Source organism: Apium graveolens, chromosome 10, assembly GCF_009905375.1.
Source record: "Apium graveolens cultivar Ventura chromosome 10, ASM990537v1, whole genome shotgun sequence".
NCBI classification, from domain to species: Eukaryota; Viridiplantae; Streptophyta; class Magnoliopsida; order Apiales; family Apiaceae; genus Apium; species Apium graveolens.
The window spans coordinates 94136016-94147705 of record NC_133656.1 but is presented as its reverse complement, the minus strand read 5'-3'; the positions used below and the strand labels follow the sequence as shown (position 1 = coordinate 94147705).

Here is an 11690-nt window from a genome sequence, read left to right as displayed (position 1 = left end):
CTTATCAAAACTTGCACCTTTCCTGGAAAACTTCTTTTCCTTCCTGAACTTCCTGTATGAAATCTTTGTGATTCCTTTCACCATAAGGGCACACAGCTTCATCATCTCTTCATCAGCATCCGTCTCAGGCAAGCTTTCAGATTCTGAGTCATCATCACTATCAGAACTTGATGACTCAGTATCAGACTTTGTGAAGAGAGCTTTACCCTTGTCTTTCCTTGAGATAGCTGCCTTGGGGGATTCTTCTTCATCCTTAAGAGCGACTGTCCTTGACTTTCCTCCTTTCCTGTTGCTTCTTTGTTCCATCTCAAGTTCATAAGTCTTGAGCATCCCATAAATTTCATCAAGAGTTGTTTCATCAAGATTATAGTTGTCTCTTATTATTTTTGCCTTCAAATCCCAGCTTTCAGGAAGAGCCAACAGGAATTTAAGGTTTGAATCTTCAAGATCATACTCCTTATCAACCAGTGACAGATCATTCAAGAGTTTGACAAATATATCATATAAATCAGTCAATGACTCATTAGCCTTTGAGTCAAAGTGTTCATACTCTTGAGTGAGTATTGTCTTCCTGTTCTTCTTAATTGTATCAGTTCCCTGACATCTTGTTTCCAAGGCATCCCATATCTCCTTTGCAGTCTTACAGTTTATTACCCTGTTTGACATTACATTATAAATGGCACTATGCAGTAAGTGTCGTACCTTGGCATCCTTAGCAATTGATGCGATATCTTCAACAGTGTAGTCACTTTTCTCCTTTGGTACTGACTTTGTTGCTTCACCTGCAACTGCAACAGCGAGCTTGGTTGGTTTGTGAGGCCCTTCCTTGATTCTATCAAGATATTCTGGATCTCTAGCTTCCAGAAACATAGTCATCCTCACCTTCCATATGGGATATTCAGATGGCCTCAATATGGGAACTCTAATAGTCTCATATCGGCTTTGGATTTGTGTCTTTGGAGGTTCTTCAGTTTTGGTGGGCTTAGTTGGAGTTTCTATTTCAGACATGATTGTTTTTGGATCTTAAAACTGTTTGTATGTTAACAGATAGGCTATGATACCACTTGTTAGGTCACACACACTGTAGAGGGGGGTGAATACAGTGTATAGCACAATCAAATCGAACTTTAATAACTCAAGTAACAGAAAACAAACTTTATTCAAAACAATAAACTCTGTTACAGTATGGAACTATCCTCTCTCAGTGATGAACAAATATCACGAGAGCTGCTAGGGTTACAATGAATAATATTCTCGATAATGATAACACTTATAGTGTAAACCCTATGTCTGTGTTTATATACTACACAGTTACAAGGTAATCGCTAATTGATATAGAATATAATTCTGCTTCCTAAAATATATCAATCAGATATCTTTTCTTCCAAGTATTATATTCTTCATAGAATTCCTTCTTCATGCATATCTCTTCTTATGTTTGTCTCGATCTTCTCTTCCTGTAAATCAGCTGCCTTCCTTATCTGAACATTTCCTTTAAGTCCTGATATTATCTTCTGATAAATATCTCCTGAACCTTAAGTACTGATGACTTAAGTTCTGACTTCAGTATAAGTGCTGATTTCAGTTAAGTACTGATTTGTCCTGTTTAAGTAAGATCTAAAAACTAAACATAAATCATATTAGTCATGACATTATCAAATATATCTAACAGAAGATAATGTAATAGTCGAATCAAAATATCCCGTCTCTCAAGAATACGAGTTTTATTGATCTATCAAAAATCTTGCGCCGGGATGCGCACGGGTCAAACCGTAATCCAGATTGAAAAAGTCAAAACACGGAAAATGTTCGGAATCATCAGATTAGGTTAGGAAGGAGTTTTCGGAAGAGTTTCGGGTTGTAAAAACGTAAAAACAGTTGAAGTTGGACGATTCCCGGGTTTATAAAATAGTTTCATAATTATCCAGAAAATAATTAATAAATTCATAAATCATTATAAAATCATATAACATTCCAAAAATTACCTGCAAAATACCTTAATTATCTATATTTTATTCTGGACATATTAAAATTAACATACATATACTTTACCACATGTAAACATCCACATATCAACACCAATCATCAGATAATTCACCAAAAAAATCATATAATAATCATATAATAATCATTTATTGATAAAGATAATTATACGCTATGTCCCGGATATTACACTTTCGACTTCGAGTTTCAGCTTGTTGGCCTTGGCTCTGAGTTTAAGCATCCATCGCTTTTCCTGCTGCGTTGTCTGCATCGAAACCACTTAACCCTTCACCTGTGAAATAAAAAGGACCGTCAAATTATGAAATTATATGCTTAGTTAAGAACATGGAAATGTAGATAAAATTAATTGAAAAGTAACCTGAATTCTGTACCCTAGAATATCAATTTTATTACTATAAATGTGCAATCCACCTTTTGTAACTTCACCACTACAGCTCTGTAAAACTACTTAAAATTAGCAAAGAGAATCAATGCAAATAACACAGCACTTGCTAAAGCCATAAACTTTTAGCAACAACGTGTAGTTTGTGTAGCAAGATACATGACCTTGATACTAGATACTACTATTCCTGACCGTGCTATACCACTTTGTATCTCATCTGCAATCATTAATATATTATACTTTGAGCACAGATCTCTGACAGATTTCAGGTACCCATCTGGTGGAATTATAACCTTCCAATATCTTAAAACTATACTATATGACTGACACACCTACCATGTTTTGTATGTATAAAAATCTACTCAGTGATTAAAATATACAACTGATTTAGCTATATGGACTGTGTAACAAAACCATATACCCTTGCCTTAACTGCCTAAAGATAGTAGAATGGCCTACAAAGGCAGAAAGGCGTGCTGATATTGAGAATCAGTTAAGCAAAACTTAAACATGTATTCCTCTCTATACATCAGCGCACTTTGAATTCGATAGTGTAAGTTGTATAAAATGAATAAATGATTTGCTTACCTCCACACAATAACTGAATGCTAACTTTGCTGCTATTCAAAAAATCCAAAACATAGTGTACCTGAGAGTTCATTCCAAAACATAGTGTACCTGAGAGTTCATGAAACTTAGATTAATCATACAGAGTAGTTGTAAACATTGATTTAGTTAATGTGAAAAGAAGCATTACTATGCACTTACTTTAAAACAGAAACCGTGCTTTCCTACCGTTACAAGTAGTTTTGTATAGAGAGGAATTCAAAGTTTTGTTAAGCAACTCGGAGAATTCCTGCCTTTACAAGAATTCTGCAGAAGTTTAGATCAGTATTACTATAATAAAAACAGATAATTGAAAATGGAACTCTGTCATGCACATACCACTAATCATCCATTTGACTCGGAAGATCTTTATGACATTCTAATTCAGCAAAAAAAGTGTTGATATTATTATCATGTAAACCAACTCACGAATCATATAAACTCCGTGATGACTTCTACTCAGAATGTGAGTAGAAACATTCAACAGAGAAATAAGTCTATAACAATTCTTAGTCAACCAAAAGGAAACACAATCGGTTAAATTCAGATATTAATTTAAAAAGAAACAAAAGAAGCTTTATTGTATTAAAAATATTAATCAGAAAAAATATATGAATCAACCAACTTAAAATATCCTATTACTTAACACCTTTGAAAAGACCTATATCATTACGAAGTTTTTCTTCTTGCAAGTACTTTTGTAACAGAGATCAAGCATTACTACTTCAGTACTTCATGGTTAATATATAAAAACTTAAGCCTTAAACAGAGCTGAATCAATTGATCTTGAATCCGAGAAAAGAGTTATGGATTATTGACTACATATCTCATTTCTTGCAGATGGTCTTGAACAAAGATATGATATAGAATCACCAAACACATAAAGTATTATTTCAAACGCTGCATCGGATACAACATAGGCAAGATCTAATACAGAAGGAAAGATCTAAAAGCGAAAATCACCTTTAAAGATCTGAAATAAGTAGTGGTGGTAAATTCCTTCAATTCACTGCCATCTCAGTTCAAGTCGCCTTCGCCGCACTGCAGTTTTCTTGTCCTCACCCTGATTAGTGGCTCCAACGACCTATAAAAAAAAGTGAAAACCCTACTAAAATACAGTAACAATATCAGTTAGCAGGGCAAGTAGAGTTCGAATGATTAAATGATTATTATCGAAATTAAAAAACATATATAACAAATTTGAACTTAACAATAAGCCCTAGAAGATATATAACATTATACACATGGAAACATAGATATATAAACCTTTTTGAGGGCTAATCTCTACAATTTAAGGACTTGTTCGAGCAATCGACCCTTCGTGCGTCGAATCTCAGCATTCATTACCACAACAGAAGCTCTCTTCTTCACAGTAGTTGCTGACTCAGCTCTTAATTAATCAATTTCACATCAAGTTTAATCAACCAAACTAAAAGCCTAAATAGATATATAACGAGAGAGAGGAAGAGAGAGTACAGAGATATTAGACATAGAAGGAGGGGGAAAGAGAGAGTAGAGAGAGGAGTACTTGAGTAGTGGCGGTAATGTCAGAATCGACATCTCCAATTTTGGCTTCGATTCATCCTTCAATCTTTTTTGGAGAGAGAGAGAGAGAGTCTGTGTGTTTGACTTTTGATAGAGACCGTCTGAAATGGAGTGTTTTGTTTAGGGGAATTTTCATGTAAGAGGGAAAAACGCCGCTCAATAATTCATAGTAAACCGTATATCATTTTTTATTTTTTTACTTTACTTTTCAATTTAATTATTGAAATATTATTTATTAAATAAAAACAAACACTTGGAAAAAAACAAAGTAACTTATGTATGTATGTACAATTTATTTTTATAAATTTTATTATATTATATATTACATTTTTTATTCGCTAAAATTAGAATATAATTTTAAACTAATTTATGAAAATATTTTTACTTTAATATTTTTAAAAATTAAAAAGTAACTAATGTAACACCAGGTGTTGGTGTTATATGTTGTGCAACACCGACATTTCTATGTGACAATAGTTTATAGTTATTATAATAATTGAGAGGTGTTACGATAGACCAAAAAATTCGTAGCTAATGTAACACTTGCATTACAGTAGCCCACTTATGGCGTAGTGGTCCATTTGTTCCGAGAAAGTACATTCCACCATGAAATCAGCTAATGCTTGTGCTTTAATGGACGTTCTCGGAACGTACTCCAAATCATATTCTTCCAGCTCAATCGCCCAGGCGACCACTCTTCTCGAGGCTTCAGATCTTGTCAAAGTTTTCTTAAGTGGCCGATCGGTCACAATCTGAATTGTTCTCCCTTGAAAGTATTATCGCAATTTTCGGGTAGCCATGACCAACCCATATGCGAATTTTTCAGCGTTGGCGTACCTGGTTTTGACATCTTTAAGCATATGAGATCATAAAAAAGGGATGCTAATTACCTTCATATTCTTTTACTAGCACTACTCCCAGAGTTCGGTCTGAAACGACCATGTATAGCTGAAGTGTCTCTTTTGGGTCCGGCCTCATCAACAGAGGGGCCTTTGTTAGGTACTCCTTTATTTGTTCAAAGGTTGTCTGACACTCGGGCCCTCACTCAAAATTCTTCGTGCCCTTTAGTACGACGAAGAAAGGAAGTGCCTTTTCAGGCGATCTTGATATGAAGCGCCGAAGTGCTGCCAACCGGCCAGTTAACTTCTGAATATCTCTGATGCACTTCGGGGGCTGCATGTCTATTATTGCTTTTATCTTTTCTGGATTAGCCTATATGCCCCGTTCACTCACCATATAACCTAGCAAGTTTCCACTGGAAACTCCGAATATACATTTGCTCAGATTAATCTTCATATTATTCTTTCTCAAGGTTTCAAAGCATTCTTGGAGATCTTTAGCGTGATCCCGAAAAAGCAATTTGACAATCATATCATCCACATAACATTCCATGTTCCGTCCGATTTATTCCTTGAAGACTTTATTGACCATACCCTGAAAGGTCACCCCCATATTCTTCAGGCTGAAGGGCATTTTAATGTAAGCGTACGTTCCCTTCGGCGTGATGAAGGCCGTCTTCGGGATATCTGCTATATTCATGGTTATTTGGTGGTACCCTGAAAAGGCGTCGAGAAAGCTAAGCACTTGATAGCCGACCGTGGCGTCTATCAGTTGGTCGATGCTCGGCAAGGGGTAGTGGTCCTTCAGACAGGCTTTATTAAGGTCAGTGTAATCTACACACATCCTCCATTTGTTGTTCGCCTTTTTGACCGCCACAACATTAGCAAGCCAATCTGGATATTCAATTTCTTCGATGAACTTAGCTTCTAACAGCTTCTCAACCTCGGCTTTGATAACCTTCTATCGCTCGACGACAAAAGTTATCTTCCTCTTTCTGACAGGCTTAGCCTCGGGCTTCACATTAAGACAATGATTAGTCATCTTCGGATCTAGCCCTGGCATGTCTTCGGGGCCCCATGCAAAGACGTCATGGTATTGTCTCACCACGACGATTACTTTTTCCTTCAGGTCAGGTTCCATATTTTTTCCTATACAGACCATCTTTCCCGAACACCCAGCATACAGCTCGACCTCTTAGATTTCGGTCGCAGGCTCAGCGATTGGGCAGGATAAGTCAACCCCGAATTTCTCCAATTTGATGTTCAACAGTTGTTTGTTCCCGCTCGGTTCGACCTCCGAACGCTTTCTTTTCCCATACAAGTCACTTTCCTCATACTCCTGGTCCTTGTCGAGGTCTTCAAGCATGATAATCTTTGATGTTTTCTGGTCCCCTCTCATCTCTCCCACCCCTTTTTCCGTGAGGAACTTCAGCTTCAGATGAGGTATGGACTCCACAGCTTGGAAGACAGACAAAAAGGGTTTGCCGATGAGTGCATTATAGTAGCTTTCAACCCTTAAGACGTAGAATTTGACTTGTTTTTCAATAGTGTAGGGCATTTTACCAATAAGAACGGGTAGAGTGATCGTACCTTCACAAGGGATGTGATGCACGCCGAAAGCTTCGAGAGGTGCCTCTTGACACGGCTCCATTTCTTATCCCGCTAAGTTCATCTTAGTATATGACCGATGGAACAGGATGTTGGCCGAGCTTCTTTCATCGACCATAACTTTCCATATCTTATTTTTTTCCAATTATAGGGTTGATCACCAAGGGATCTTCATGAGGGCATATGACATCCTCGTAATCCTCTTCGGTAAAGGAGAGGGGCATTGCTTTCCTAGCAAAGCTGAATTGGTATATATTATAAACTTGGCGAGCATACCTCTTTCTAGCGTTCTTGTTGTCAAGACCGAGGGCACTACCTCCCGAGATGGTCTTCACCTCTCCCCGATACCTTTCCTCTGGCCTTACATTTTTCGTGTCATTTTTTCCAGCTTGTCTCTTAGATCTCTTACAAATTCCTTTAGTTCCCCAGCTTTGATCATCTTCTCTATCAATTTCTTCAAGTGGAAGCATTTGTGGGTGTTATGTCCTTTATCCTGATGGTAGTCGCAGTACTTTTCCGCATTCTTCATATGATCGGCCATTTTCATTTTGGCCGGGCGGACGAAGCCTGCTTTGCCTTTAATTTCATGGATAATTTTGGAGATCGGCGCGTAAACGCAGTCGAGTCTCTATCTCGTCGCCTTTACAGGCCTCGGTTAGTCTGCTTCCTACCCTCATTCCTATGATCCCCCCTCCCATTGAACTCGGTCATTTTTGGGAACTGTCTCTTCGCCCGAGGGAGGCCGGTAAGCCTCTATCTCCTCGGTCACCACTGGTTCACGATTGAATTTCCTGTCCCTAAACATGGCCTTTTCGAGCCTGGACAGCCTAGTGCCGGATACATCGCCTTCCTCCTTCTGGTCAGAGTCCGAAGTCAAAGCGACCTTCGTTCTCCTCCTCTTGTGGTGTGAGTCAGAGTCTGTGGACTCATCTTCTTCAACAGGGACCCGTTTCTCTTTCGGGAACTTTTTACTCCTTCTGATTCTTCAAGCGACGCCTTAAGCGCCTTCTCTTCCAATTCCAATTCCTCTATTCATAGCTTGATGGCCTTGAGTTTAAGTGCATCGACTTCCCATTTCATTGCCCTTGCCTGTTCAACCTCATCGGTCTCTTTGGTTTTCCCTTTTCCTTGGCCGTCTTTTCGGCTCTCATCTTTCTCAACAGCGCTTGTTCCTCAGAGGTTGGAATTATTTCGGCCTCATCCTCGAAATCAGTCCCCAGACTCCGAGGGGTAATCACAGATTGCAAAGTAGGATTGGTTTTTGGATCGGTGAACCCCAGAGGGCCCTGCTCATCATTACCATTAGTCATCGTCTCAGATCTCAGAACTTAATCTCGTAATCCCACAGATGGCGCCAGATGTTATAATCTAATTTCTGCCGACCCAGTTTTCGCCCCGTTGGTTGACTTCGGCCTACAAAGAAAAGAATGCGAGGGATGGTCCCCCCCGATTCACTTCTTGTGTGAGAATAAATTAACAGGTTTTGGTATGGATAATTCGGAATACGAGATAGTGATGTAATCTGTGTGTGTAGATGAATTAATTCATCGTGTATATAACCTGTACCAAGTTAACGTTCTCCTTCCGGAGTCTTTGGCCCGTTCCACTTAGAGGGGTAGTGGACGTTGTGGGCAGGAGACTGTGTCTTCTCCCTTACTGGACAATCCCTAATCTTTGTTTTTGGGCCGACCTTCTTTCGAACCATGCAATACCGTTCGTTTTCGACCCAAACTCGAAACATGGGCCTAATACAGCAGTAGTAATCTCACATTCTCAATTTTAGCCGGTCGCATGATATTCTAGCGGGAACTCGTCTTATCTTTTCACCTATGAAATGGCTGTGGGTGTGGCTAGAATATTAAGTCAGTGGGATTGAAAGTCTAAAATCTAAGGAAGCCAAATTTGGTATATACTCCCTCCGTCCTTTTCATTTATTTACGCTTTCTATTTTGATTCTTCTCTTACATTTCTTTACATTACTCTAAATAGCAAATTTCTATTACTAATAAAATCAAATACTTGTTCAGTAATTAGATAACCGTGAGAAAATTCCTAATATTTGGCTATGGTTTATCCAAGATAACTACTTGTGTATTATTTTTAATTCTTTACTAACTATATTGGTCTTCTTGCTTAAAGCAAATGATAAGAACTCCACTGGTGGACGGAAGGAGTAATATTTTTGGTCCTTCGGAAATAAATCACTGTTTTTTTACATAATTACAAGTTTGACAATACATGCAATTTGCAAAGTCAACTTGCATACATGCATCGGCAGTTGAATAGAATAGTCAACGAGAACTATATGCACTGGAAACTGCATACAAAGACAAACTTAGCACATGAACAAGTCACTTCTAATCGGATTCTGATAATATAAACATCCAAGCATCTTCCAGGAAACCTTGGCATAAGACTAACAAAGTCAACGAAATTGAAGCTTTAAATGTTCTTATTAGTACACCTTATTTGTTACCACTGATTTTTCAAGATAACCAACTTCCCCTTCCCCATGGAGTTCAAACATTTTAGCCACAACCATAGCCTAATTGTTCACCAAGTAATTCAAGGAACCGAAGTTAATTGCTCTGGCTGCAACTCCTCGGCTACGGGCACTATATACGTCTGTTGGCCTTGCAATTTCTTCCTCCATGAATTTTGCTTTAATGCAAGCCGCTCCATGATGCATCCATCTCACCCTCCTCACCCTCTTACCCTAGTACCTTACCCTACCTACCCCTCCAACTCTTTTTATTGTAATTCATGCAATCTTGTTGGAACTGGCTTGTCCTATAGTTGTTCTAATTGCGATTTTGATCTACATGTCCATTGTGCTTATATGCCTACAAGTGTTGTCCACACCCCTCAAACTTATGATGTTATTCCTACCAATTCTCTTCCAGATCAAACATCAAGTACTTATCCTCCTCAACAAGCTAATTTACCTCCTGTTGAAGTCCGTGATGATCCTACTTTGAACCCCACTACAGCCACTGAAGCAATACCGTCTCCCTTACAAACTTATCCTAGCGGGGAGGTGCCAGTGCAAAGTGATGAGCCAGTAGCTGCTGAGAACACAGGCGGAAATCGAGTAATTAAACCTCGTAGACTAAAGCATTTTAGTCATTCTCATCCCCTGTATCCGTCCGAAGTTGAAGATGATGATCCCTTGGTTTGTTCGGGTTGTGAAGAAGAAATAGTAGGGACACAATATGGTTGCAGCAAGTCTAAATGTGAATACCATCTTCACAAAAAGTGCTTTGAATTGCCTAGAGAGATTCGACACAAGTCTCACACTGAACATCCTCTTACTCTTCTTGCATCTCCATCTAACAAAGAAACAGGGAAGTTCACTTGTAATGCGTGTTTTGGGGTTGGAAGTGGTTTCACCTACAATTGCTCTATTTGTGACTTTGACCTCCATGTTACTTGTTCTTTATTTCCTGAAACAGTTAAAAGCGATCATCACGAACACGAGCTATCACTTATTTATTCAAGCCCAATTTCTGAAACCGAGAAAGCAGATCAGCCTGGGATTACATTCTCCTGTGATGTATGTGAAAACGTTGTGCCTGAAAGCTATTGGCTGTATTACTGTGCAGATTGCAAATATGGTACTCATCTAAGTTGTGTGCATGAGAAGGACAAATACGAAGGTAAATCACTTGAGGAAGTTGTTATTGATCATCAGGCTCAGATGCAAAGGCTTCAGATTCAAATGGACATGGCTCGTCAAAATGCACAGTTTCTCATCAGCATGGGACAGAGTTTGGCCAGCTTATAAGAAACAATGTTGTGTATTGTTTTTTATGCTTATTATTTTTCTCTTGTTTTTTTAGTCTGATTCATTCTTCATCTGTTTCCCAGTTTCTGCAACCACTACCTGTGTTTAATATTTCTAATTCACAATAATAAACCTGCAAACTTTTTAAAAGAGTTCGTTTTATGATTACTAGTGATAGCCAATATTGATCATACACGTATAGGTCAGACAAAAGTTGTCCATTACTGAAAAAAATTGGTAGGTCCGTGCTTCACACAGGTTATGAAACGGCTAACAAGGGAGATTGTCGATATGCATGCTTACTGAATTATGGCTAGCTAGAGAAAACAGTAGACCTCTACATTTGCTATGCAGAATTTAAATATGTTTAGATTTAGAAATATAAAAATGTAAGTTTCTAATATCAGAAAAATAATCTAACCACCTTCTAATATGAAAGAGCAAGCAGGACAAAGAGACTTAGGCTCAACAAATTGCAAGTCAACTGTCCATCTGTTCGTACAAACAAGTTGATATAATTGATTTCTGATCAACTTGTATCCTCTTCAAGTTGACAAACTGGAGTGCTGCGTTTGCATCCCATGTACTCCCTCTATTTTTATTTTTATTATTATATGACGTTTGATTTTGTGCGCGCTTTGACCGCATAATTAGAATAATAATTTTTAATTTTTTCTTTTTTGAATTAAAATATATAACTAAAACATTAATTTAGAAGAAAAAAAATAAAAAATATTATTTTATCTACATGGTCAAACGACTTAGAATTGTGTGTAAAAAAAATCAAACGACGTATAAAAGAAAACAGATGGAGTATCATTTATAATTGACAATCGAGACGTCTTAAAATATAACTTTTTTTTGGTGAAGGACTTGTTTGTCATGGCAACCAGTATTTTTGTAACAGAGCTTAGCGGCAGGG

General features: G+C 38.0%; 1 protein-coding gene across 1 annotated transcript; it reads left to right on the top strand.

The window, feature by feature from the left end:
• Positions 1–9402: 9402 nt before the first annotated feature.
• On the top strand, positions 9403–10918 carry LOC141688943 (uncharacterized). Its single transcript, XM_074493091.1, has one exon. The coding sequence runs from the start codon at positions 9497–9499 to the stop codon at positions 10766–10768; it is 1272 nt and encodes a 423-aa protein (XP_074349192.1). The 5' UTR covers positions 9403–9496; the 3' UTR covers positions 10769–10918.
• Positions 10919–11690: the final 772 nt, after the last annotated feature.